Below are 26,442 nucleotides of genomic sequence, written 5' to 3' on the forward strand. Positions count from 1 at the left end.
TTTACTTCGATGGAATCGAGGTAGTAAATATTATGGTAAAACATCAAATTAATTATATTGTTAACGTGTCTTGACTTATATATAGATTTATTTCCCCATTTACGAAATATCTCAAATATAATATACAATATTACGAGGGTAAACTTGGCATTATTATTATTATTATTATTATTGTTGATGAGGAGGGTACGCGCCCTAGCACCGATGCCAAAGGCATATTGTGCATCCTCGTAATCAGGCCTTGAATAGGCCTGTGGCTGCAGCGTAGCGAAGAATTCGCTCCACCGTGAGAGAGGAGACCCTCGAGGGTTCCAGGGTGTGTGAATCAAAATATTCTAATCTAAGCGAGGCGAAGTAGTCGCACTCGCAAAGTACGTGGGCGGATGTTTCTTCCATCTCCTGACACGACCTACAGAGAGGGTCGTCGGCAAAACCCATCAGATGGAGGTGCCTATTAAGCCGGCAATGCCCGGTCAAAAGACCGGTGGCCAGCCTAATATCCCATCTGCCGAGCGAAATTAGGTCCCTAGCACGAGACCTGCAGGGACCATCGACAAACAACTTTGTCTGTCTCTGGCCCTCCATGCTGTGCCAGAGCTGATTTTGTATGACAGTCAACCTGTCATGCAGACACCGTTTGACGTGCCTGTAGGGGATGGGGACGGCCGGCTCCGGCCCCAAGAGCTTGGCCTCCGCACCCCTTTTCGCAAATCTATCGGCTTGCTCATTGCCATAATATCCGCTATGCCCTGGCACCCAGTACAGCAGAACCCTGTTGCAGGATGCCAGTCGCGCTAGCAGGTCGAGGCAGCTACGCACCAGTTGAGAAGAAATCTGACACTGGTTCAGAGCGTTCAGGGCAGCCTGACTGTCAGAATAAATTCTCACAGTCCGTCCGGTATACCCTTTGTTAATACAGTAATCTGCGCAATAACAGATCGCGGCAATTTCAGCCTGGAACACACTAGCGAAGGTGCCCAGGCAAGCAGAAAAGCCGACCCTTGTGGTTTGACAGTAATAGCCGGCGCCAGCGCCGGAATCAGTCTTGGAGCCATCGGTGAACCAAATGGTTTCACCCCCAGTGCCAAGAGGCAGCAGGTTAGTCCACTCTGCCCGACTGGGGAAGTGGATACTGAATGGCTTAGTGAAATCAAAACTGGTAACGGTTTTGTCAGAGCACATCGTAAGCGACGGCTCAAGTGCGGCGTACTCCCGAAAGAGCTTCGTATGGCTGTAATCCCAAAGTCTTGGAACCCAACAGCCACTAATGTTGAGCCTGTAGGCTCCCATGACAGCCTCCTCCTCAATGAAGAGATGAAGAGGAAGCATGTCAAGGAGCACCTCCAGGGAAGCAGTTGGGGTCGATCTCATGGCCCCCGTAACACCAATGCAGGCAAGCCTTTGAAGCTTGCGCAGGGCAGCCTGCACCGTCTTAAGCCGGACCCTTGTCCACCAGACAAGTGCCCCGTAAGATAGTATGGGTCTGATGATCCCAGTATAGAGCCAGTGTACAGCCTTGGGGTTGAGGCCCCAAGTCTGGCCGACAGAGCTCCTGGTCCTCCAGAAGAGCATCTTGGCCTTCTTAATACACCGATCAAGATGCGGCTTCCATGTGAGTCTACAATCAAAAGTCACCCCCAGGTATTTCACCTCGGAGGACTTTGTCAGGACCTGGCCAAAGAAAGAGATATCATTGAACAGATCCTTAGTATTCTTCCTCGTAAAAGGAACAAGGACAGTTTTATCAGGATTAACGGTGAGGTTAACCGCCTGACACCATTGCTCCACGCTAGAGAGAGCAGATCTCATAAGCGCGGTAACAGTATCCGGGAACTTCCCCGTAAAGACTATCGCTACATCGTCCGCATACCCGAAGCAGCAACAGCCCCCAGCACCCCCGAGCCTCCCCAGGAGCTCGTCCACCACCAGGCACCACAACAGGGGGGAGAGCACTCCACCCTGAGGGCAGCCCCTGCTGGTAGTCACCCCTAGAGAGTCCCCAAGGAGGGACGCCGACACCTCGCGGTCGGTAAGCATGGACTTGATCCAGCGGCCAAGAGTGGCGCTGATGCCAAATCTCTCAACAGCTTCAGTAATAACCGAGCTAGAGACCTTGTCAAAGGCCCCCTCGATATCGAGGAAGACAGCCAGTGAAATTTCCTGAAACTCGAATGCCCTATCCAGGCAATTCGTAAGGCCGTGAAGGGCCGTCTCAGTGGATTTGCCTTTTTGGTAGGCAAATTGTGAAGAAGAGAGAGGAGTTACCGAAAGTACCTCGTCTCTGATGTACCTGTCCACCAACTTCTCCAGAATTTTGAGGAAGAAGGAGGTCAGGCATATGGGTCTAAATGCTTTCGCCTCGAGATAGGAAGCCTTCCCGGGCTTGGGAATAAAGATGACCCTAGAGCGTTTCCAGTCACGAGGTATGTGACCGAGAGCAATGCAAAGTCTGTAGATCTTGCATAGCGGAGAGGCGATGTGGTCTAAGCCCTCCTGCAAAAGCAGAGGGAAGACCCCATCGGGTCCCGGAGACTTGTAGGGCTCAAAACAGTTGACAGCCCACCGAAGCTTGGGAATCGTGACAACCTGTCTGGCTACAAGCCAGTCTTCCCTCTTAGCCCTGTGCAGGACAGGGTAGAGAGAGTCAGGGTTTGTTGGATTAATAAAAGTAGAATCAGGAAAATGGACCTCCAGCATATGCTTGAGAGTCTCAGCCCCAGATTTAGTGTACACACCCTCCCGTAGCTTAATAGCATTAAGTCGATGTGTGCTGTCGTGCGCTAGAATCTTCATGACCCTAGCCGTGGCAGGGACATTGGAGATTTGCTCACAGAAGGTCCGCCAGGAGTCCTTCTTAGCAGCTCTAATGGCCCTGTTGTAGGCGTTAAGGGACTGCCTGTATCCAGCCCAGTCACCCGTGCGCTTGGCTTTGTTAAAGAGCCTGCGCGTGTATTTACGAAGCCGGCTGAGATCCGCGTTCCACCAAGGGACAAGCCTCGAGCGGTTGACGGTCTTAAGTGGGCAGTTCCGGTGGAACGACTCCATGATGGAGCACTGTAAATCACCAGCAGCCCGATCAAGATCCTTAGGTGAAGTAAGTTTAAGAGTGTGACCCCCTCCGTAGCGTAGGATTAGGTCTTCCCTATAGCCGGCCCAATTAGTCCGTTTTGGGTTGCGTATCTCCGTCCCCGCCGGGACAGAAGTAATCGCGACAGTAAAGCAGATGTGCCTATGATCCGACAGAGACGGTTCATTTGACACATGCCAGTTAGACACGGAAGACACGAGGTTTTCTGTGGCTAGCGTGAGGTCAATGACCTCCCTTCTATTAGAAGTAACAAAAGTAGGTTCATTGTTTTGATTAAGAATATAGAGTTTACAACCAACTAAATATTCTAGTAAATCATCACCCCTCTTGTTACAGTCAGAGCTGCCCCACGTGATGTGATGAGCATTGGCATCGCAGCCAATGATTAGTTTGTCCCCTCTCTTTTCACATTGATTGACCAAATTGATCACCTCAATTGTCGGGAGAGAGTCCGCGTCGTGGGCAAAGTATGCGGAGGCAGCCGTGATAGTCAACTTGGCATGCCCAGTGGCCAGGACTAGATTCACGGCCGCCGTGTCCTGGGATGTGTACAGCGGTAGAGAGATACAACAAAGATCCCTCCGAACCAAAATACACGCCCTAGGTCTAGCAGCAGTTTGGTCATAGAATAGTGACCCCGCCGCGTCAAGACCGAGGATTTTGCCATGGCAAATCCACGGTTCTTGTATGAGGGCCAGATCAAGACCCTCTATAGCAAACCTCCTGCAGAGTACCGCAGAGGCCGCCTTACTATGGTGCAAGTTGATTTGAATTGCACGTAGCGTCCCCATGGTCCCTAAGAGAGGGGTTCAGAAGGGACCTAGCTACACCTCATCGGTCCCGAGAGGGCTAATGGCACCTCCCCCCCCCGACAGGCGAGCTCCCAGTCCCAAGATCCTCCCCCTCACCAGGACCACTAGAACGCTCATCGGCTGAACCCCGAAGGGTCCCATCCGATTCTTCCAGTAGGGTGGACTCATCCATGGAAGAACAGACTTCCGAATGAGCCACCCCCCCCCTCCCCCTCTGTGCCTAGAGCGACACCAGAGAGCTCCTCCGCGAGATCCCCCATCTCGCTAGTCCCACCCCCCGCCGCAGACTCGGCTACAGTGGTTTTAGTGGTTTCCGTGTTCTGAAGGAGTTTGAAGGATCCCTTGTCCACTCCAGTATAGCCCACGAAACCAGCATTCTTAATGGCTTCCAATGAGGAGCCATCAATTAGCAGTACCCAGTACCGTACGGCCCTGTCCACGTACGTCCGGATACATTTCCAGCGTTCAGTGGCAAAACCTGCATTAAGGACCTTTAGGCGCCGAAACAGCACCGCCGGCTCCTTGGTGATCTGGTCCTTGGTGCGGAACATTACCTTAAACGGCTTAGGGAGTTCGCTAGCTCTCATTACTGAGAGCACCGCATCCCCCACCACCGAGTATTTATATTCCGAAATTTTCTATAGTTAGTAGGTAAAGGGGGTCTGTAAACCAGAAATGTGATTTTATTTTTGTTTGGCTTCTAAGAATTCCCTCCAGATCCATGAATGTATACCATTTCTCAGTCTTGGCGGATGGTGTTAATTTCGGGAGGGTAATTGAGGTTTTCCTACCCATTTCTTAGTATCAACTCTGCTTTAAAGTGAAATTCCGGGTGGCTAGTGCTTCCCAAACACACCCATAATATCGGCCGGTTCTGACATTTCTACCTTGAATACAAGTTCATTCGCTCATTATTTTAAAAGGAGATAAAAGAAATGTTTAGGTGCATTGGAATGTGGTCACAGAAGAAATGGAGATAGATATCAGTCTCGTCGAGGGGCCACTCACTATTATGGTTACTGCAGTGATTATAACATTATTTAATCGCCGCCTTTCATAATAAAGTGTACCCAGAACAACTCGCCAAATACACATGGCAAAGGTAATTGTAAAGCGATTAACGAGTCATTTCATTTCAGAAAGAAGTATGTTCGAAACACTTCGCAAATATCACACGATATAAGGAATTAGATCGGGATAACCAAATCATTTCACGTCAGGTGTTCACAGGATATAAAGAAGGATCACGTCCCTTTCGTTTGAAGAACGTTCAAACCAATGTACTTTTTCAGTTTTTCCAAGAAATAAATAAAAATGCTCATTATATACTCTTGTTCAACCTCACTTGACGGTATTGTAAAAGTTGAGGAGCATTAGCCAATATATAATGGCAAGTACGGTTTCTCAAGTGCGTGTAAACAGGAGTATAGATATTTGTTTCCATAGTTTCATTTTAAGTTGAAAATATCGAATCGAAAAAATAGTGAATCTTTATAAAAGACCTTTCTATTCATAGCTACTAGCCATTAGCACATAGAGAGTGAGAAAATGGATTGAAAGGCATGTGTATGGCATTGGGAAAAGGGAATAAAGGAATCAACTATAGGTGTTTGGTTGTCAAACTATTCAGGTGGTCGAAGCTACCCTGCCCTTATTTAAAAAAAGGGGGGGGGGAGGTACCTCCTTCTTACAGAGAAAAAACTTAATAGTATTGCAATGTTAGGGGGTTTCAATTCAAACCTATGCCCTCTAAAAACTCCGAATCCCTTCTTGGTACCGCAGTCCCCAGGAAAATCATGGCAGTAAGACTATAGAGTAATGGCACCTCCCTGCCTTTGGCTACGTTACGCTCTATGTGAAATTAACATGGAGTGCCACTACTCTATATAGGGGCAAAAAGAAAACCCAGTCTGGCGTTTTTCGTCCCCCCGTTTAACATTCTTAAGCTATCCCTACCATCAACGGTCACGTGACACGAGCATCATCCATGGGGGAGGGGGGTTTGGCGAACCTAAAGGAAGCGTGGCTTCGTCGTTGGAGCGGTAACGGATGGGAGAAAGGGGGGAGTAGAAAATTCGTTAGAAATAAACTGAGTTGCAAGCTTTTTCGCCTAGGCGGCAGCACATTTTCTCGGCGTTTGGAGCTACACAGGAAAGTTTCACTATAGGGGCGCCAACCGAGCAGAGTTCCCCTTTAAGTCTATGTTGTAAACACAACGAGAGGGTATTTTAAATGAAGGTACTAGCTTGTGGCCAAGGATATTACAATTATAACCTAAGTAAATTTATACGCACTTAAAACTAATCGTTCAAAAATCCCAACGGTTTTTCCAGTAGCCGCAGAGCTTGCTGGGAAAAGACAACCCGTATGACGAACCTGATTGGTTCCTTGAACTGCGTTCAGTCAACTGTAATCGATAAAACCGAAGTCTTATAGTATACGGCGTTGACATTTATGGTTAATATTCCTGAACGCAGGTTACAATATTCAGTGCTGAACATAACACAGCACTGTTTTTTTGTCTTTGGTTGATGCTTGATGGTGGGTTTGTGGGAATTTGTGCAGACAACCTTTACTTCGATGGAATCGAGGTAGTAAATATTATGGTAAAACATCAAATTAATTATATTGTTAACGTGTCTTGACTTATATATAGATTTACTTCCCCATTTACGAAATATCTCAAATATAATATACAATATTACGAGGGTAAACTTGGCATTAAGTAAAGATCGCTAAATCAACAAGCTTAAGCCTAATGTTTGGATTTTGGTCGAGCAGACGATATTATGATTTGGGAAATTGGCAGTGGGACTCGGGAGGTGAAAAATAAGGTATTTCATTGGTCAAAGAACTGAACTGAACCGAACTGCCCTCCCTTTTCATCCCCCCCTTTCGTGGCGGTTGCTCCTCTCAGCTTTTGACTGCCCAGCTTGTTTTTTTTATTTTAGGGTCTATTGAAGTAAGGATTAAGGGCTACAATTTTTTGTAAGGGCATCGAGAGTCTTTTCACTCTGATTTTCTGTACTTCTTTTAATGGTTATTTACGGGTATTTCGTTTTACCACTGTTAAAGGATGCGCATCGTGGGGGTAGTCACTCACTTTTCCTTTCGTGTGAAACTATTATAAATATAGCAGTGGTAAACAAATTTGAAGTAATCATTTTAACAGTGAAAGGTAGCGCATCGAGGGGCTAATAAAATTTTCTGTACGCCTTTTAAGTACGACAAGATGTGGCTACTATTACGAGCCCAGCCCTTGGGTCGTCTTGTTTACTAAAAATTAATTCCTAATTTCAAAACTGGAAATTCAGTATACTTACAACCGTTTTTCAAGATAAAAAACCCAGTCCCATCCTCCTTGTTCAAAAAATGTAGAGCAATGATAGATTAAAAAAACAAGACCTCTTGAACCAATTTTCTAAGATTTATAAACGTGTAGAGGGGCAGATGTGGCGAAAAACCTTGAGGTGACGCCCTGACCAATGACGACGTACTTTCCCCAAGCCATTCACCATTTTTAAATGTTGTCTTTACTTGTTGGGCGCGGCGTTTAATTATTTCGGTCTTCAATTACCAAACCAATTAGTATTTAAAGGGATAACTATTTTTAAAAGCATTTTCTATCAATTTGGGATTTTAAAATTCAGGCTTGAAAATAGGAAGCTTCAAAAAGGAGCTGTGCCTACTGTTTTTCCTGGACATACAAATTATATAGACTCAAAGGATCCAGCTAAAAGACCGGTTAGAGAATGCTCACTTTATTAATAAACCCCAAGTTAAGCATAGTTTTATCCAAGTTGAAAGTTGTAGAAAAAAAGGTTAGTTTCTTAAAAAAACATCATGCTCATATTTCATGGGAGAGGGTGTAAAGATTGTTTAGTGTCAGCCAAGAAGTTTCCACTTCCTTAAAATACCCCGGACAACACCTTCTTTCCTGGCTCAGGTCAAATTTACTAGTTTCTGGTCTCCGCTAAACAAATAGAGAGTGTCATTCTTGTATCTAAAGATAGACGTTTTTCAAGTGGCTTGTTGTTTTCGTTGACTACCTGTCTTATCTTCAAAATTGATAAGGGGAATTAAACTCAAAAATGTTCCGTATCTGTTTAATTCTGGGAAGAATGACACTCTTCAGATTGGAAAGGTGAAGGAGTACGAATGATAACACCAGGGAGCCGCTTTCACACTTTGAAACCCATGGGGAGGCTCTCGCAATCGCCTGAACTTATCACGAAAAACAATCGAGTTAGTCTCTAATCTCCGATAAAAAGAACTTATCAAGGTAGATTTATTAGTAAGCGAGAAAGAGAGGTTCAATTCAGGGCAGATTATGGTGATTTGAGAAAGAAATGGCGTGACTTAATCTAACTAAAATCACGTGACGCATGAAACACTTGATGGAGATAAAAGGGTCACCTTGGTTTCGTTGGGCTACAATACAATCGTGTGTCGCAACTTTGATTAATAAGAGCGTTGCTCGGAGAGAGACGAGTGTGAGAAGGTTGCCCATCGAAGTGCGAAAAGGAACCAGTCCAACAACCCAGAGAGATCAAAATGGTAAGTGTTGTTTCAAGTACATAAGTACTCCGCCATTCGCGGAGAGTCAAGCGAAAATATTAACATTCTTTACATAGGACAAATGGAAGATTGGTTTCGTTTTTGTTTCATAGAATTTCAGAGAACAAAAAATGAGGTTAATAAACATTTCTAGTAATGCAAACTCTTTTTGGATTAAAATGTGTAGAAGATCTATTGAACTTTCGTGAGGAAAACAAGAAAGGGAAATTGGGACAAAATTTAATTGTAGTGCATTGAGTAGAGAGCAAGGACGCAGTTATAGATGACTTGCCTTATTACCCAAAAATGTCGTATCCAATATAGTTTTTCATGTATACAGTGGGTTAAAACTTTAGAGGGTTTGACGATTCCTAGCATCTTTTACGGGGTCTCGGGAAACCTCTTGGGTCGTTATACCCAGATACTTTCCAGTATTGAATTGGTGCTTGGGATTAAAGTGGTCAAATTAAAAATTTGCAGGATTTGGGAGCTGTTTCATGGAGTAGTGGCACTCGTCATTCGGGAGCGTCGAAGAGCAGCAAGTGAAGACACGAGCTTAGAATAAGTGGTCGGCTCCACGGAAAAGCGGAGTGAAACGCCCCTCGAATCTCTCATAAAGAAACAAAGTCTTTCGAGGTAACTTCATCAATTCGAAAGTTCTTTCTTGAATCATGGTGTTGCATTAATATTAATTGCGCCCATATCAATCCTTTTCTAAATTCAAGTGGTCTTTCCTTCTCGGCAGGGTCAGAAAGGCACCCAAACTCATTCAAAGTGGAATAATCCTAATACTGACATCGAAATGCTAAAGTTCATTTTCAAATAGTTTCTTATCTTCCTCTCAATCGACGACAAAGATATTGAAAAGGTAGAACTTGAATAAATAGAGGTTCAGTCCGGGAAACAACTTGTTCAGGGTTAGCGCCTAATTCCCAGATTCCCCAACTGCTTCCTTCAATTTATTTTTCCCCAATTATTCTTGAGATCAAAAGCTAGTTGTCAATGTCAATAGGGATATTTCCTAAGAATATAATTGAGCTATAAACAAGTCAACTCTTCATTTGGACAATTATATTTTAAACACAAATTAATCGTGCAATTTTTGAATTTTCGTAAACCCAAGAACTGGCTAAACGTATTTGTAATTTCGAGTTATGTTTTGTAGGTCAATTACAAAACTCGATGCATATTCCAGGATTTCAATGACCCGCGGCCATCTATAATACGCGCACCATGAAACAACGGAGTCTTAGGTCTCTCTAAACACCGTCAAAGACATTTTCCAGGTAATTTAACGACAGATAGAATTTCTGTTCGGGAAAACTACGTCGAATCGAGTTACAGGGCCCCCAGCCGAATTTCGAAAATATTTATTGGAATTATAGGTATTTTTTCCAGAAAATATAAAATTTTTCGCACTGAAAGTTCAGTTCTTAGACTCATAACATACCTAGGTGTTTATAACTAGTTAAGCAACAATATTAGGAAAATCAGCCCCTGGGTTGCTTAAAATTCGCGCAAATTTCAAAATTATACGATTTTTGACCATATTTTCCAAATATATAGAATTTTATATTACAATTTAAAAACTATAGTATTTTATAGGACAGTTTTAAAATTGTAGGATTTTATAGAACATTTTTTAAATTGTAGGATTTTATTGGACAGTTTTAAAATTATAGAATTTGTAGGACAGTTTTAAAATTATAGGATTTTATAGGACAGTTTTAAAATTATAGGATTTTGTAATACTGTTTTAAAATTATAGGATTTTATAGGACACTTTAAAATTATATGATTTTATAGGACAGTTTTAAAATTAAAGGATTTTATAGGACAGTTTAAAAATTAAAGGATTTTATAGGACAGTTTTAAAATTTTAGGATTTTATAGGAAAGTTTTAAAAAGATCGGATTCTATAGGGCAGTTTTTAAATTATAGGATTTTATACGACAGTTTTAAAATTATAGGATTTTATACGTCACTTTAAAATTATAGGATTTTATACGTCACTTTAAAATTATAGGATTTTACACGACAGTTTTAAAAAGAAAGGATTTTATAGGACAGTTTTAAAAAGATGGGATTTTATAGGACAATTTTCAAAAATATAGGATTTTATAGGACAGTTTTATAAAGATAGGATTTTATAGAACAGTTCTAAAAGATCTGATTCTATAGTAGACTTTTAAAACTATAGGATTTTGCACCACAATTTTAAAAAGTTAGGATTTTAAAGGACGGTTTTAAAATTGTAGGATTTTATACGACAGTTTTAAAAAGATAGGATTCTATAGGACACCTTTAAAAATATAGGATTCTATAGGACACCTTTAAAAAGATAGGATTTTATACGTCAGTTTTTAAAATGATAGGATTTTATAGGACAGTTTTCAAAAAGATTGGATTCTATAGGATACGTTTATAAAGATAGGTTTTAATACGACAGTTTTTAAGAAGATAGGTTTTAATACGACAGTTTTTAAGAAGATAGGATTTTTAGTACAGTTTTAAAAATATAGGATTTTATAGGCCAGCTCAAAAATATATCATTCTGTACGAGTTTTAAACAGAGAGGAATTTATAGGACAGTTTTATAAAGATTGGATTCTATGGTAGAGTTTTAAAATTATAGGATTTTATAGGACAGTTTTAAAATTATAGGATTTTATAGGACAGTTTTCAAAAGGATAGAATTTTATAGGACAGTTTTAAAAATATATTGTTCTATAGGAAAGTTTTAAAAAGATAGGATTTTAGAGGACAATTTTCATAAAGATAGAATTTTATAGGACACTTTTCAAAAAGATAAGATTCTATAGGACACTTTTAAAAAGATAGGATTCTATAGGACACCATTAAAAAGATAGGATTTTATAGGACAATTTTCAAAAAGATCGAATTTTATAGGACAGTTTTCAAAAAGATAAGATTCTATAGGACACTTTTAAAAAGATAGGAATCTATCGGACACCTTTAAAAAGATAGGATTTTATAGGACAGTTTTCAAAAAGATAGGATTCTATAGGACACCTTTAAAAATATAGGATTTTATACGACAGTTTTTAAAATGATAGGATTTTATATGACAGTTTTCAAAAAGATAGGATTCTATAGGATACTTTTATAAAGATAGGATTTTATACGACAGTTTTTAAGAAGATAGGATTCTATAGTAGAGTTTTAAAATTATAGGATTTTATACCACAGTTTTAAAAAAGATAGGATTTTATAGGACAGTTTTAAAAAGATATTATTCTAGGGACACTTTTAAGAAGATAGGATTCTATAGGACACCTTTAAAAAGATAGGATTTTATAGGACAGTTTTCAAAAAGATAAGATTCTATAGGACACTTTTAAAAATATAGGATTTTATAGGACAGTTTTAAAATTATAGGATTTTAAAGGACATTTTTAGAATTATAGGATTTTATACGATAGCTTTAAAAAGATAGGATTTTATAGGACAGTTTTAAAAAGTGGGTTTTTATAGGACAGTTTTCAAAATGATAGGATTCTATAGGATATTTTTATAAAGATAGGATTTTATACGACAGTTTTTAAGAAGATAGGATTTTTAGGACAGTTTTAAAAATATAGGATTTTATAGGTCAGCTCAAAAATAAATCATTCTGTACGAGTTTTAAAAAGAGAGGATTTTATAGGTCAGTTTTAAAAATATGAGATTTTGTAGGACAGTTTTAAAATTATAGGATTTTATGGGACACTTCTGGAGTAATTTCTGAAGTGAAAGGTTCCAATCATCTTGTAGCGGACGATCTTTTCTCGAGTTGGGAAAACAAGTGTTCAAGGTCAATCCCATATTTTTACTGCAAAACACTGACGCGCCGCTGAGTCTCAATCCAAGTGAGTGCAGTTTAGAACACGCTCGCTATCAATTGATCAATTATATAAAAACGAGTTTTGCTTCGCAGTTCTTAAAAAACTGCATTTATACACAATCCGCGACACTTTTTCAAACCCACCAAGGGCCAGAAATTAGAAATTATTTTTGTATTGCAATTTGAAATTAAGTTTAATCGATAAGAGAAATTTGGTTTTAATTGCGTAGTTCAAACATTTGTTATGATTAGAAATTTTACAACAAAAACGGGTATAAATGCGGCGTTTCGAGATCAAGGGAGCTTGGATTTTCACGCATGAAATTATATAGAATCTGTTCCCGTAAAAACTTATCCCTGTCAAATAATTAAGGCGAAAAAATACAAAATGAGCTTTTAGCATTTAAATTTTTCAGGGTGGAAGAGATAAGAAAACTTAGTTCGAGTAAAATTTCGCTTTACTACTCCCAGGGATAAATAACGAAAGGAGTTAGAGACGCTAGCTTCCGTAGTGTAGAATACAGTGGGACTTTCAAACGTACACACAGAAAAGAGAAAACGCCTCGGTCGCGCCGCCTATAATTCAAAATAAGTATGATATTTTGCAACCAATAGCGTGGCAGCAAAGATTCAAAAGGCATGCTGGGATATCGATTTTCTCCTGTCTGCTAGTGTTCGTCTGCTTACGACTGAGTGACAATTAGGGTTAGAGTAATGTTTATTCATTAAGGTGCACTTGAATTAGAAACATGCATTCTTAAAGTTGGTAAATTCCTTATTCGATAATGAAATGGAATTAAATGTCGTTTTTGCATCCTTCAATACAGTTTTAGTTGTTTTAATTTCTTTAGTCACAGATACAGTCGATGATCCTGATCCAACGGTTCCCACTAAGCCTTGGCTCACTGGGCCGACTCTCTAACCGCGCACTTACGGCAAAACAAGTTTGATCACATTTTGAGGATTTCCCCGGCTTCAAATTGCAAATTGTAGACTTATCTTTCTTCTTTAAATCGCTGTTTACTCGCGATTGAATATAATAATTATATTGGGTTGATTTATGAGACGACTTCACAACATCGACACCCGCCATTTTACTTTACCCAGAATACCTTGCGGCGCGAGATTTTAAGGCAAAACTTTTAAGGTTCTGCTCTTATTTACAATACAGTTCCAAAGATGGCACTACGTTAGTTACAAATTCTATGACGTTTCAAGGTCCCACTGTATTCTACACTACGGAAGCTAGCGTCTCTAACTCCCTTCGTTATTTACCCCTGCTACTCCTAAAATGAGGTCCCCAGAATACCTTGCGGCGCGAGATTTTAAGGCAAAACTTTTAAGGTTCTGCTCTTATTTACAATACAGTTCCAAAGATGGCACTACGTTAGTTACAAATTCTATGACGTTTCAAGGTCCCACTGTATTCTACACTACGGAAGCTAGCGTCTCTAACTCCTTTCGTTATTTACACCTGCTACTCCTAAAATGAGGTCCCTCATTCTGAGTGGCTTTAAAAGCAGTGTCGTATTTCTGACATTTATCATACATTCAGAAAAGGTGTACATATGCGTGTTGTTACTAGAGATGGGCCGATACCAGTTTAAACCGATACCGATATGATCCGATACTTGGGAAACCGATACGTACCGATACCGATATTTTACCCGGTCCATCGATTAAATCGATATCAAACCGATACCGATATGGTATCGGTATCGGCCCATCTCTATACACTCTAAGAAATGGAAGTGTAAAAAACGTGTTAAAACGGTGTAAACACCGTAAAAACACCCAAAAGAGAGTTTTTTTACCGTGAGTTTTTAGGGGCCAATTTAAAGTGTAAATTCGGTGTAAAATAACACTATTAAAACACCGTTCGAAATTAAACATGACAAGTTGGGAAAACCAAAATATTACCTCTCCGAGTCAAGAGGTCTACTACTACAAAGTTATTTACCTACACTCTAAGAAATGGAAGTGTTAAGTTTTTAGGGGCCAATTTAAAGTGTAGGTTTCTTAAATAAGGTCTTTCATTTATTTTTCATTAATGTTTTAATATTAAAGTCAATACAAACAGTAAAAAATTATTGAAAAACGTAATTGTTTTAAACCTTTTTTAAAGATGATATTCATGAAAGAAAACAGTTTTATCCTTTAAATAAAATTAACAAAGAAATTCGTAATCTGGCGGTGTTGAACCCTTCATAAAACTATGCTAAACGTGTTAAACGACACTCTTAAAAAACGAGACTAGGTTAGATACTGGCCTCACAGTAGGGCCAGCTTGAGAAGCCAAAGTGGGGAACTTGCTTTTGTGACATGTTTTATCATTATTTTGAGAAAAATTATAGTACTAAATGGATTTATTTTTGTAAAATCTGTAGTGCAAATTAGATTAAACGCGTTTCTGGTGCTCGAAAAACTCTTAGTGAAAAGAGATTATTAAATTTAACAAGAACGTTTATATCTACTGCTTGAATATTATAGCCTCCAAAACTAACTTAATACCCTATGCATTTGTTCGAATTGAAAACTTTCTGCCTTTTTCAGAAGTGTATAAACCCGTAAAAATGACTTTATATGCAACAACCCTCGCTTAAAGAGGTATAGTTTTGCATGTGAGAACTTTCCTTCCTATAGGTGATGAAGTTCTCTCGAGATGGAACCCTGCTATGAATATAGCATTAATTGTTAATAATACTGCGGAATGGCGGATAATCAAAATTTAATTAAACAGGAAAACCATACTCTATTTTTGAGTAATGCCTCATGAGTGGTCAAAATGTAGCTACTATAGTGTTTTTACGTCATCGGTTTTGCTCTTAAGTCTAGGAAAAGTATTAGAATTTCTACTACTATCCTACCAAAAAATCTCCCACTCTTAAAGGTGTTACGCGACACTCTGAAAGGTGCTATTCCGCACCCTTTAAGGAGTTGCACAACACTAATATGAGAGTAAAAATTCACTTTCAGTGCGATATAAGAGTTAAAAAGGTGTTAAACTGCACTTCTGTTGCACAATTTTATACTTATCTTTGCCACCAATTGCTCAAATAAGTGTTATTAAACCCTTTCAGGGGTGTAAATGAACACCTGTAACGGTGTCAAATTTGGACCCATATAAACTACTTTTAAAGGTGTTAAAGCACACCCCATTTTCTTAGAGTGTACACTCATATGAGAGTAAAATATTAACTTTTAGTTCGATATAAGAGTTAAAAAGGTGTTAAACTACACCTCTGTTGCACCATTTTATTCTTATCTTTAACACCAAATGCTCAAATAAGTGTTATTAAACCCTTTCAGGGGTGTAAATGAACACCTGTAACGGTGTCAAATTTGGACCCATATAAACTACTTTTAAAGGTGTTAAAGCACACCCCATTTTCTTAGAGTGTACACTCATATGAGAGTAAAATATTAACTTTTAGTTCGATATAAGAGTTAAAAAGGTGTTAAACTACACCTCTGTTGCACCATTTTATTCTTTTCTTTAACACCAATTGCTCAAATAAGCGTAATTAAACCCTTTCAGGGGTGTAAATGAACACCTGTAACGGTGTCAAATTTGGACCCATATAAACTACTTTTAAAGGTAATAAAGCACACCCCATTTTCTTAGAGTGTAGATATGGAATTATTTCTCTTTTTTGAAGTAAACATTTACGAAATATTGAAGCAGTATTCCAAGCATAGCGAATATACAGTAAAGCAGACGACATTTTGCATAAAATAAGAATAAATCTTGGACACATGGAAATCAGTTAATGGCAAAAAGAACAGGAAACGAAGTCTACGCTTCAGCTGTTTACCCTATATTCTGATAGCTACATTCACAACTGGTTAGCAGTGTAAACACTATCGTCTCGTCTCACCTCAACAATATTCTTAGTTTGCCAACATGAGTGTTAGCGTTAAATAATACCAAAGCTAAATTGTAGCTAGACGCACTGATAGTCAATACGCACCATAAAGAGAATAAAAACTCTGTAGCTTAGCCCTACTAATCTAATTGCCACCATGATCTTTCCTTCTATTATAAAATCTTAACCTGATTATTTAAGAGTGTATTTAACTTTCGGCTCACTCTGAACCGTTGATGTCTCTTCATTCCAGACACGAAAATCAAAACCCAAAGTTTACTTCACCTCAGGCCTCAATTATTTACTCTATATTTCACTAAGCTTATTGCAAGTAATACTAGAGTTACCCGCCGGAGTCTAGATCTTAGCTTTCTTCATGAAATTATTGAACCAAGGATTATTCTATATACAGATGTAGTATAGCTTAAGTAATATATAAACAGCCATTTCAAATAATAATATTAAAAAAAATCTTTGGAATATCAAAATGAAACAAAGCTTTAAAGCTACAAAAGCACTAAATTTATCATAATTACGAAAAATATTTCATCATATTCACTTTATATTAAGGATAAAGGGAATATTATGGTTCTGTAGGATTTCTTTACACATCAAAAGAAAACGAATTTCTAACGCAGCGCACTGCGGCACTAGTGTAATAACGGGCGGACACACACAGACAATAACATAGACTGCTTTTTAACTCTTTCCGTATTAATTTTGAATTGAGAAACAAGATTATCTTAAATATTAAAATAAATATAATTAATATTTAATATTTTCTTCGTTAGTTGTTCGCCTTATTGAACGTTACATCGTTTTAAAAAAGAACAATTAAACATTCTTGAGAGACTTGACTAATATTGGCGTTTGAAATGAAGCATACGCCGGTTGCTTTGCCTTACTAAAATAGGTAGTATATAAGGGTTTCGAATCGCAGCTATGGATAAGAACAGCGCAATTGCGTGAACCTTTGGTGGAAGCCCCACCTTAGGGAGGTCGGACGTTTCTCGTAACCCTGGCCGATCGCCGCGTATGTCTTAACCGTAAGGATGATGATGGAGTAGAAGCCAGGTGTGCAGACTGGTGTCCATGTGGAATGGACAAAAACAATGACCAGAAGATGGTGGTGTGTAGAAACCAGTGTGTACAGGCTCGTGTCCATGTGGGATGGACAAAGACTAGAAGATGGTGGTGTTTAGAAACCAGTGTGTACAGGCTGGTGTCCATGTGGGATGGACAAAGACTAGAAGATGGTGGTGTTTAGAAACCAGTGTGTACAGGCTGGTGTCCATGTGGGATGGACAAAGACTAGAAGATGGTGGGGATTAGAAGCCAGTGTTTACAGACTGGTGTTCCATGTGTGATGAACAAAGACCAGAAGATGGTGGTGTGTAGAAGCCAGTGTGTACAGACTGGTGTCCAAGTGGGATGGACAGAGACCAGAAAATGGTCGTGTGTAGAAGCCAGTGTGTACAGACTGGTGTCCATGTGGGATGGACAAAGAGCAGATGAAGGTGGGTTATAGACGTCAGTAAGATGGACAAATGGCCTGAGGATAGTGGCGTTAGATAGGCAATGGATATTAGCCATTGTAAGTGGAATGCAATTTTCCATATTTCCGGGAACTGTAAATGCTGTCCGGAATTTGGGAAAACGTTTGCTCCTATTTGAAAACTGCGAACGCGGTTCCCTGGGGTGTAAGTCAATAACAACAGACAGACACACAGACACACACACAGACAGACACGTCGAAATTAGAACCTTTCCGTGACATACGTCACTCGGAGAGGTAAAAAATTATAATACTGCGGGTTTCTTAAAAAAGGTATTTCATTTTCATTTATGTTTTAATATTAAAGTCAATCCGAACAGTAAAAAATTATTGAAAAAGTTAATTTCTAAACATTTTTTTAAAGATGATATTCATGAAAGAATATATTTTTATCCTTTAAACAAAAATTAAAAAGGAAATTGGTAATCACGCGGTATTGTACATTCATAAAATGCAGCTAAACGTGTTAGGCGACACTCTGAAACGTGTTAGATGACACTCTTAAAAGCGTTAGGCGACACTCTTGCAGTGGCGTCGCTAGGCCTTTTATGGGGGTTATAGCGCCCCCAAATTTCAAAGTTAGCCACCTCAAAATAATCCGTAAACTATACCAAAAAATTGCTAGTAGCCTCCTAAAATTCTGTAGCAATATAGTGTATAAAAATTACAATGAAAAGTTCGTTAAGTTTCATCTTTGTAAAGATGAATTTCAGTATCAAATAGTTGTGGGGACTAAAAGCAAACGAAAACTAAACTTACAAATAACGAGTGAAATTCTTTCATCCACAATTGTCTCAGTCAATAACTCGGTTCCGTACTCTTTATCAATAAAAGTTTTCTTTAATATACGAACAATAATATTAAGCCCCTTCCCCCCCCCCCCAAATTTTAAAACCTAGCAACGCTATTGCATTCTTGTGTTATGCGATATCCTTAAAAGTATTGTGTGACACTAAAAATCGAGACTAGGATAGGTACTGGCCTCACAGTAGGGCGACTATAAACGCCAGCTTGAGAGGTAAATATGTGAGACACATGTTTTTGTGACATGTCTTATCTTTGTTTTGAGAAAAATTAGAGTACTAAACGGATTTATTTTTTTTTTATATTGTAGAGTAGATTAGGTCCAACCCGTTTCTGGTGCTCGAAAAACTCTTAGTGAAAAGAGATTATTAAATTAAACGAGTACGTCTTTATCTACTGCTATGATATTATTTCCTCCAAAACCAATTTAATACCCGATGAATTTGTACAGATTTAAAACTTTCTGCCTTTTCAGAAGTTATTTAGTCAGTGAAAATGACCAACTTATCATGCAGTTTCACGCTGGATTTTAAGTCGATCAAGTGGCCAAGTTTTTACGCAGTTTCCATTGCATGCGAGAACTACCCTTGCTTAAAGGGGTATAGCTCTGGATGTTAGAACTGTCCTCTTAAGTTCTCTCAAGGTGGAACATTGCTATGAATATAGAGCTATTTGCCATAAAATCTAACACTCTTAAAAGTGTCATCAGACACCCTGAAAGGTGTCACACGACTCTAGGAAAGGTGTCATGTGACTCTAGAAAAGGTGTCAAGCGACACTCTGAAAGGTGTCAAGCGACACTCTGAAAGGTGTTATGCGACACTCTTAAAAGCGTTATTTAAACTCGGAAAGGTGCTATGCCACACCTTTTAAGGAATTGCACAACACTCATATGAGGGTAAAAAATTAACTTTTAGTTCGATATAAGAGTTAAAAAGGTGTTAAACTACACCTCTGTTGCACCATTTTATTCTTATCTTTGACACCAATTGCTCAAATAAGTGTTATTAAACCCTTTCAGGGGTGTAAATCAACACCTGTAACCGTGTCAAATTTGGACCCATATAAACTACTTTTAAAGGTGTTAAAGCACACTCCATTTTCTTAGAGTGTAGATGATTCTCGATCCAATTTCGGTACTTGAAACTATAAAACTGGCTTATCATACGACAAAACCATTTTGAACATTAGTAACGTTATCCAAAAATAGATGAAAAACTGTGCTTTCTCAGAGTTTAGGCTATCTAATCTTAACATAAGTATTTATTTTCTTTAAAAGATATCGGGTAAAAATATCGGTTCATTTATAACCGATACCGATATATCGGTTAAAGCCAAATATCGGTACCGATACCGATATGGCATCGGTATCGGCCCATCTCTAGTTGTTACATCTTGTATAAGTTTTAAACTTCAATTCGAACTCGAGTCATAATCGTCCTTGATTTAGCTCTTTGTTCCGAAACGCCGCATTTATACCCGTTTTTGTTGTAAAATCTCTAATCATAACAAATGTTTGAACTACGCAATTAAAACCAAATATCGATTAAACTTAATTTCAAATTGCAATACAAAAATAATTTCCAATTTCTGGCCCTTTGTGGGTTTGAAAAAGTGTCGCGGATTGTGTAAAAATGCAGTTTTTTAAGGACTGCGAAGCAAACTCGTTTTTGTATAATATCTTTCCCTTTTTGGGTAGAAACGTTATTTGGGAATACATTAGTTCTGGAATAGTCAATCTCAATCGTCCAATTTTTTAAGACTAATTATATAGTATTTCACTAAATCGTAACTTACATCTGGAAATTGGAATGGTCGGATAATACAATGCACTGTATAAAAACACACTATGCTAAATATTCGTTGAAACCATGTGAAAATTATAAAAATTCTCCAACTATTTCTTTGTGATCATTTAACCTAAGGCTCAGAAAGACAAAAAATAGGCCCAAAAAGTTTTAAAAAATCACGTGAACTTAATTAGAGAATCAAAATGGTGAAATTTAGCGCGATATTTGAATTGAAACTTTTATTGAAATGCAGCTTGTGCTGGCGCGTGAGCTAGCGCGTGGTTTAAAAATATTTTTTTGAAACCTATACAAAAAGGCCAAGTTAACCTTACACTACGAGAAATGAGATACTATACCTTTACAGCCTTTGCTAGTGCTGTAAAGTTAGGCTGTGAAAAAAGTGTACCCCCTTGGTTGCGAAACCTTGGGTCTAACTCGCAAAAATTTTTCCACCTCATAATGTTAAGCTCCATAGAGTTTAACATTACGATTTCGGATTTTAGATGAAATATTTTAGAGCTTTACAATGATTGGTTTTGACGGAGTTGCTTCAATGTTTTCAGCCGAAATAAGAACGCGCTGAAATGAAATGAGCGTCAACCGACAACGAGAAACAAAAATGAAGCTCCCGAACACCAAGCGGATCCCTGACGTCACCAGTCATTAGTATACTTCCAACAAACCAATGTGTTGAGGTGAAACATGTCCCGAATTACGAAGTCACCAATAAGGGGCCCTTGAAATTAAGGTCCACAATCGCCTTCTCGAAATGAAACAAGGATTTCCTTAGGAGTCAAACCCTTGGAAACTGATGGCGGTGTTCAGGAAGATACTAGGCATTCCGAACTTACACGAAGCTTCCCGGGATGGTGACATAAATAGAGTAAAGACATTATTGGCGAGAGGGGAAGACCCAAACAAAAAGGAGGAGAAAAATGGAGGCACGGCGTTACACGTCGCTGTCCAAAATGGCCATGCAGAAGTCGTCAAACTACTTCTTGAAAACGGAGCTCGAATTGAGGCCATCGATAAACATGAAAGAACACCCTTATTCTTGGCATCCCGGGAAGGAAAATTAAATGACGTCAGACACTTGATCCAAAATGGGGCGAAAGTCAATCAGACACAGAAAGATGGCGTCACACCGTTAATCGTTGCTTCTGAAAATGGTCACTTGGATGTCATTCGTCACTTGATCCACAATGGAGCGCAAGTCAATCAGACACAGAAAGATGGCGTCACACCGTTAATCGTTGCTTCTGAAAATGGTCACTTGGATGTCATTCGTCACTTGATCCACAATGGAGCGCAAGTCAATCAGGCACGGAAAGACGGCGCTACACCCTTGTTCGTCGCTTCCCTGAATGGTCACTTGGATGTCATCCTTCGGTTAATCGAAAACGGGGCGCAAGTCAATCAGGCACAGAAAGATGGCGTCACACCCTTAGTCGTCGCTTCTGAAAATGGTCACTTGGATGTCATCAGTCACTTGATCCAAAGGGGGGCGCAAGTCAATCAGGCACAGAAAGACGGCGCTACACCCTTGTACGTCGCTTCCCTGAATGGTCACTTGGATGTCATCCTTCAGTTAATCGCAAACGGGGCGCACGTCAATCAGGCACAGAAAGATGGCGTCACACCCTTAATCGTCGCTTCTGAAAATGGTCATTTGGATGTCATACGTCACTTGATCCACAATGGGGCGCAAGTCAATCAGGCACAGAAAGATGGCGCGACACCTTTGTACGTCGCTTCCGAAAACAGTTACTTGGAAGTCGTCCGTCATTTGATCCAAAAGATGGCGCTAGTTAATCAAGCCATTAATAACGGCGCCACACCATTGTTCATCGCTTCCCAGAAAGGTCATTTGGATGCAGTCCGTCACTTGATCCAAAGGGGGGCGCACGTCAATCAGGCACAGAAAGATGGCTTTACACCCTTGTATGCCGCTTCCCAAAAAGGCCACTTGGATGTCGTCAGATTGTTGCTGGAAAACGGCGCCGAAACTCACCTGACTGATAATGTTGGCCACACCGCCTTGTCCTATGTGAAAGATTCCGTTAAAAAAGAAATCGAAAAATTGTTTGTTGAAAACGAAAAAAGAAAGGCCCAAGAAAGAGAAGTTTCGAATGAAGGAGTGAAGAGGCCGGCGGCGGAATCGAGACACGTTCAGACTGAAGATGCTGATGAAGAGACTTCCAATCTTCCGGAGGATGTATCCGTCTTGAACGAAGACAAGGAAAGATTGGAATCTATGCTCTCGTCGCTCAGGACTGAAAAAGATAAATTAGAGAGTGAGATCGAAAAACTGAAGCCAGAAAGATCGGAATTAAGCGGATCGAGTGAGACAAAGACGATCGACATAAACACCGCCAGCCCTTCGAGGAAGGACATTGACGCGATTGAGGCCCGGGAAAGGGAGCCAGTGCAATTGACGGAGACCTTATCAAAGATGATGACATCTCTATTGGCAAAAGTAAAGAATATGGAAACCACAAACATTTCTGTGCCGGGGAGTCAAAGTCAACAGATCAACTTGGTGAATCAAGGGACAATCAACATGTCCGGTACGTCAACTATAAAAATAACCTCGACAGAAGAAAGCAACGAAAAATTTGGAATCCCATTCTGGACACACAACAGTTCATAATTGAGAAGGTAAGTTGCCTGAATACCGCGCAAAAGAGTCGTTATCTTAAAGGGGAGTCACATTTAAAATCCAACTTACCCCGAGATGCAAATTTTAGAAATAACTTAAAACTCAGGTTCACCGTTTAAATCGAAATGCGCGAAAATTATTTTCTTTCCCCTTTGACGTCATAATTACGCAAGAGCGCTTAAATTAAAATGTTTAAACTAGGCTTAAGAAGAACATTTCAGGAGCGGCTAAATATACGCCTGTTTTTATCAACTGATAAATTTATACCTTTTCAAAAATATCGCCAAATTGGACATGTTCCTACCCCAAAATAATTATTATCTTGTTTATTGCTCCGTCTCATATTTATTGCTATTTTAGTTTCATTCTACCCTAAAAAAGAAGCACACTTTTAGCCACTCTTAGAATCTCCCTAAGATTGAACTTATTCCTCGTTTTTTTTTTCACCTTCTACGTCACAGGCACTTAACATCAACTTTCGGTTGCGTTAAACTTTGATGATCCTGTTTTGAGGGCACAAAATTTCTTCTTGTTGTATCCAAGTGTACGTGAAAAAAAAACAATGTATTTATACGTAACAGACACGTTTCATTTATTTTCAGGACTAACGCCATCTCATCATCACTCCATAGAAGTTGGGAAGGCAGAAGGGTGAACGTGTACGCGAACGCGTGGGATCATTCCGGATGAAACGACACGAGTGTTCGTCGCGTACGCATCAGAAGTCCAGACGGATAACGGATAAGGTCGAGCTATCAATTACAAATGAAGGGAAATGAACCTTATGAATTTGAGCGAGTGGAGGACAGGACCAAGGGAAAGAACTACGCTTTCAATTTTGACCCTTTCCTAAGAAAAGCAAACTGACCACCAATTGAGGAAGTCTCACCTCGGGGAAGGGGAAACTTCATAGAACCCACCAACCTTAATCCTAAACCAAATTAACTTTCCCCCTCATCTAACCTAACCTCATATTTAATCTAAACCCAGTATTTCCCTTAATCTAAACCGTACCCCCCCTTCTACTGAGAAGACAGGTTCTGCTTGTGAATAAGGACATTGTGGTCAAGCACAACCTGTAAAACTTGTTAAAAGAAAATGGACAGACGACCATTATTTAGATTTAAGTGGTTAGTTCACTTTCCCTTTAAGTATCTTCTTGAAGTTCTTTCTCGTGGTTCCTTTCACTTTCCCTTCATCTGGAATTGATGTCCGTCAATTCGATAACTGTCCCGACAACTGGACACGTCCCCCTCGACTAAACGGTGCCGGCAAAAGAGTGTTCCCTCTTCTATACTTTGAACACAAACGACCTTTGACTTTCCTCATCATTGGACTGCCTTCCAGTGAGTCACCAACTTCCTCAGGTCGGGATTCTCCACTTTGACTTTGAAGAATTGACGCTATTTCCAATTTAGTCTTTATATATTTTGAACAATTTCAAGAATAAGTGAATTCAGACGAGATTCACGAACGTTTAAAACCATTTACAGATTTTAAAATATTTAAATGAGTTTTTGTTTTTCAACATTTTATTAATGGGCTTGACGTCGATGGTCTTGGTGAACATTTTCAAGAACTTCGCGTTTATTTTCAAGTTTTCGCGATAATTCCATACCAAATAATTCAATAATTTCAACTTAACGTTTTCACGAAATATTTCAACCTTGTAATTTTTTTGTAAATAATTCATTAACTTTTTTATTCGTGAGTCTCGCAAATATAACGAAGACTTTATTTTAAATGGTTCACGGGTAGTTGAGCGGTTTTCAAAAGAGCGTTTTGGAATAAAGCGGTTCACAAAACAGCAATTTGCAAAACCGCGTACAAGCAAAACCGCGGTTGCTGTTTCCGCGTTTCTCAATACAGCGCTATTTCCCAAAACCGCGGTTGCTGTTTCCGCCCAAACTGTGATTGATAGGGAGGGAAATACCTATTATATTAAGTATATACGACAAAGAACAATATTATGCAAAAAGGAGTAATGTTATATCGGAAGTAAATATAAAATATAATTTTTTGGAAAAGGCATATTATTTTGGGAAGTAAATGAAGATAAACAACAATATTTTGGAAAAGGCGTACTTTCGTACGCTCAAGATATAAACGCTGTAATCAAAATGCGCTTGAACGAGAAATGGCTATAATGGCAAACGCGTTTATGAAAAAGCTGTTTTGGACAATGCTGTTTTGATAACACGCCCAATCGATAACATACCATTTTAAATACTGTCTAGCGAACTTAATGGCATTTTCAAGAATTAAAGAATCAATTTATTTGCGAAACGAATTCATCTTTTTCTCGTGAATTTACGAGTATTTTCTGTAAAATTTAAAATATATTTTGTGTCGATTAAATTTCATATAAGGAGATATTTAAATTTCGCATCAAGACAGTATTTGTTTCAAATAAGAATTCAAAAAATTAACTAGTTTCTTAACCTATATCTATATAAATCAAAGTGCTGACTTGTTCGTGCTCGTGTATAAAAGGTGTAGAAATTTGTTGACTAGTAAGATTATCAAAAAACACACATATCTTTTATTTGTAGTCGAATGGACCACTACCTTTACCTAAAGTTTCGCGACTGACTTCTTTTTCTCTTCAAAACATGTTTTCTTAGGGGTTTTTCGTTTAGGGGGAAAGATTCTAAAGTGCTATTGTGGTAGGAGTAGCGTTACTCGGTGACAGCTTAGAATTTATGTTGTTATGTATTTAGGTGCATAGTGGTAAGGAATATGAAACGTTTTCTTGGTATATTTTTCCCCTATACTAGATTTTTCTCTAGATCTTGGTTCTAACATGACTCACTGACTGACTGAAAATCAACGCTCAGCATAACTTCACTATTGGTCTTTTAAGTTGCTTATCTGTGCCGGTTTTCACAGTGAACACCCGAACTAATCCATCAGCTCCAGGGGGAAGTTGGAGAATTCTTGCCATCTTCAACTTAGTGGGAGATAGGTCTTCGTCTTTCAGTAAAACAAGGTCGTTAATTGCCAAGTTTTTCTTTGCTGCGGCCCATTTTGGCCTTTGTTGAAAACGCGACAGGAATTCATTTTTCCATCTTTGCCAAAAATGTTGGAGAAGTTAATGACCAAATTGCCACCTAGATAGTCGGTTGACCTTTTCGCTGGTAAGGTCAGGTTCTGGAATGGCTGTCAGAGCATCTCCAATTAAAAAGTGACCTGGGGTTAATGCTAAAAGGTAATTTGGGTCTGTACTTAGCGCCTTCAGCGGCCTTGAATTCAGACACGCTTCAATTTGACATATGAGGGTGTTCATTTCTTCGTATGTAAGATTAGCGTTCCCAACAATCCTTTTTAAATGATATTTGACTGATTTTACACCAGCTTCCCAAAGGCCTTCTATGTGTGGAGCCGCTGGTGGTTTAAAATGCCGGTTGATTCCTTGGTCGGCAAGCCATCCTGACACTTTATTCTGGTTGAATGTGCTATGTATCAAT

The 26,442-nt window shown here is 39.2% G+C and overlaps 1 protein-coding gene and 1 long non-coding RNA gene across 5 annotated transcripts; both read left to right on the top strand.

Annotated features, from left to right (window-relative positions):
* The first annotated feature begins 4,544 nt into the window (after positions 1-4,544).
* Positions 4,545-5,226, top strand: LOC149679023 (uncharacterized). Its single transcript, XR_016366203.1, has 2 exons — positions 4,545-4,966; positions 5,040-5,226. It is a non-coding gene; the product is annotated as an uncharacterized LOC149679023 (long non-coding RNA).
* Positions 5,227-6,007: 781 nt separating this feature from the next.
* LOC149679024 (uncharacterized) lies at positions 6,008-25,316 on the top strand. Of its 4 annotated transcripts, XM_089836849.1 has the most exons (11): positions 6,008-6,138; positions 6,234-6,309; positions 6,378-6,491; positions 6,557-8,457; positions 8,535-8,593; positions 8,938-9,093; positions 9,183-9,325; positions 9,623-9,743; positions 12,173-12,326; positions 20,880-22,974; positions 23,578-25,316. In XM_089836849.1, exon 10 carries the CDS (start codon positions 21,128-21,130, stop codon positions 22,964-22,966), a length of 1,839 nt encoding a protein of 612 aa, XP_089692975.1. In that variant the 5' UTR covers positions 6,008-6,138; positions 6,234-6,309; positions 6,378-6,491; positions 6,557-8,457; positions 8,535-8,593; positions 8,938-9,093; positions 9,183-9,325; positions 9,623-9,743; positions 12,173-12,326; positions 20,880-21,127; the 3' UTR covers positions 22,967-22,974; positions 23,578-25,316. The 4 variants fall into 4 exon arrangements, with proteins under 4 accessions (XP_089692975.1, XP_089692976.1, XP_089692978.1 ...); XM_089836850.1 differs by lacking the exon at positions 12,173-12,326 and having other exon boundaries at positions 6,234-8,457; XM_089836852.1 differs by lacking the exons at positions 6,008-6,138; positions 6,234-6,309; positions 6,378-6,491; ... (2 more) ...; positions 8,938-9,093; positions 9,183-9,325 and having other exon boundaries at positions 9,503-9,743.
* Positions 25,317-26,442: the final 1,126 nt, after the last annotated feature.

This window comes from Phalangium opilio, unplaced genomic scaffold, assembly GCF_054372755.1.
Source record: "Phalangium opilio isolate 3A_F unplaced genomic scaffold, DU_Popi_V2 ptg000042l_1, whole genome shotgun sequence".
Lineage (NCBI taxonomy): Eukaryota > Metazoa > Arthropoda > Arachnida > Opiliones > Phalangiidae > Phalangium > Phalangium opilio.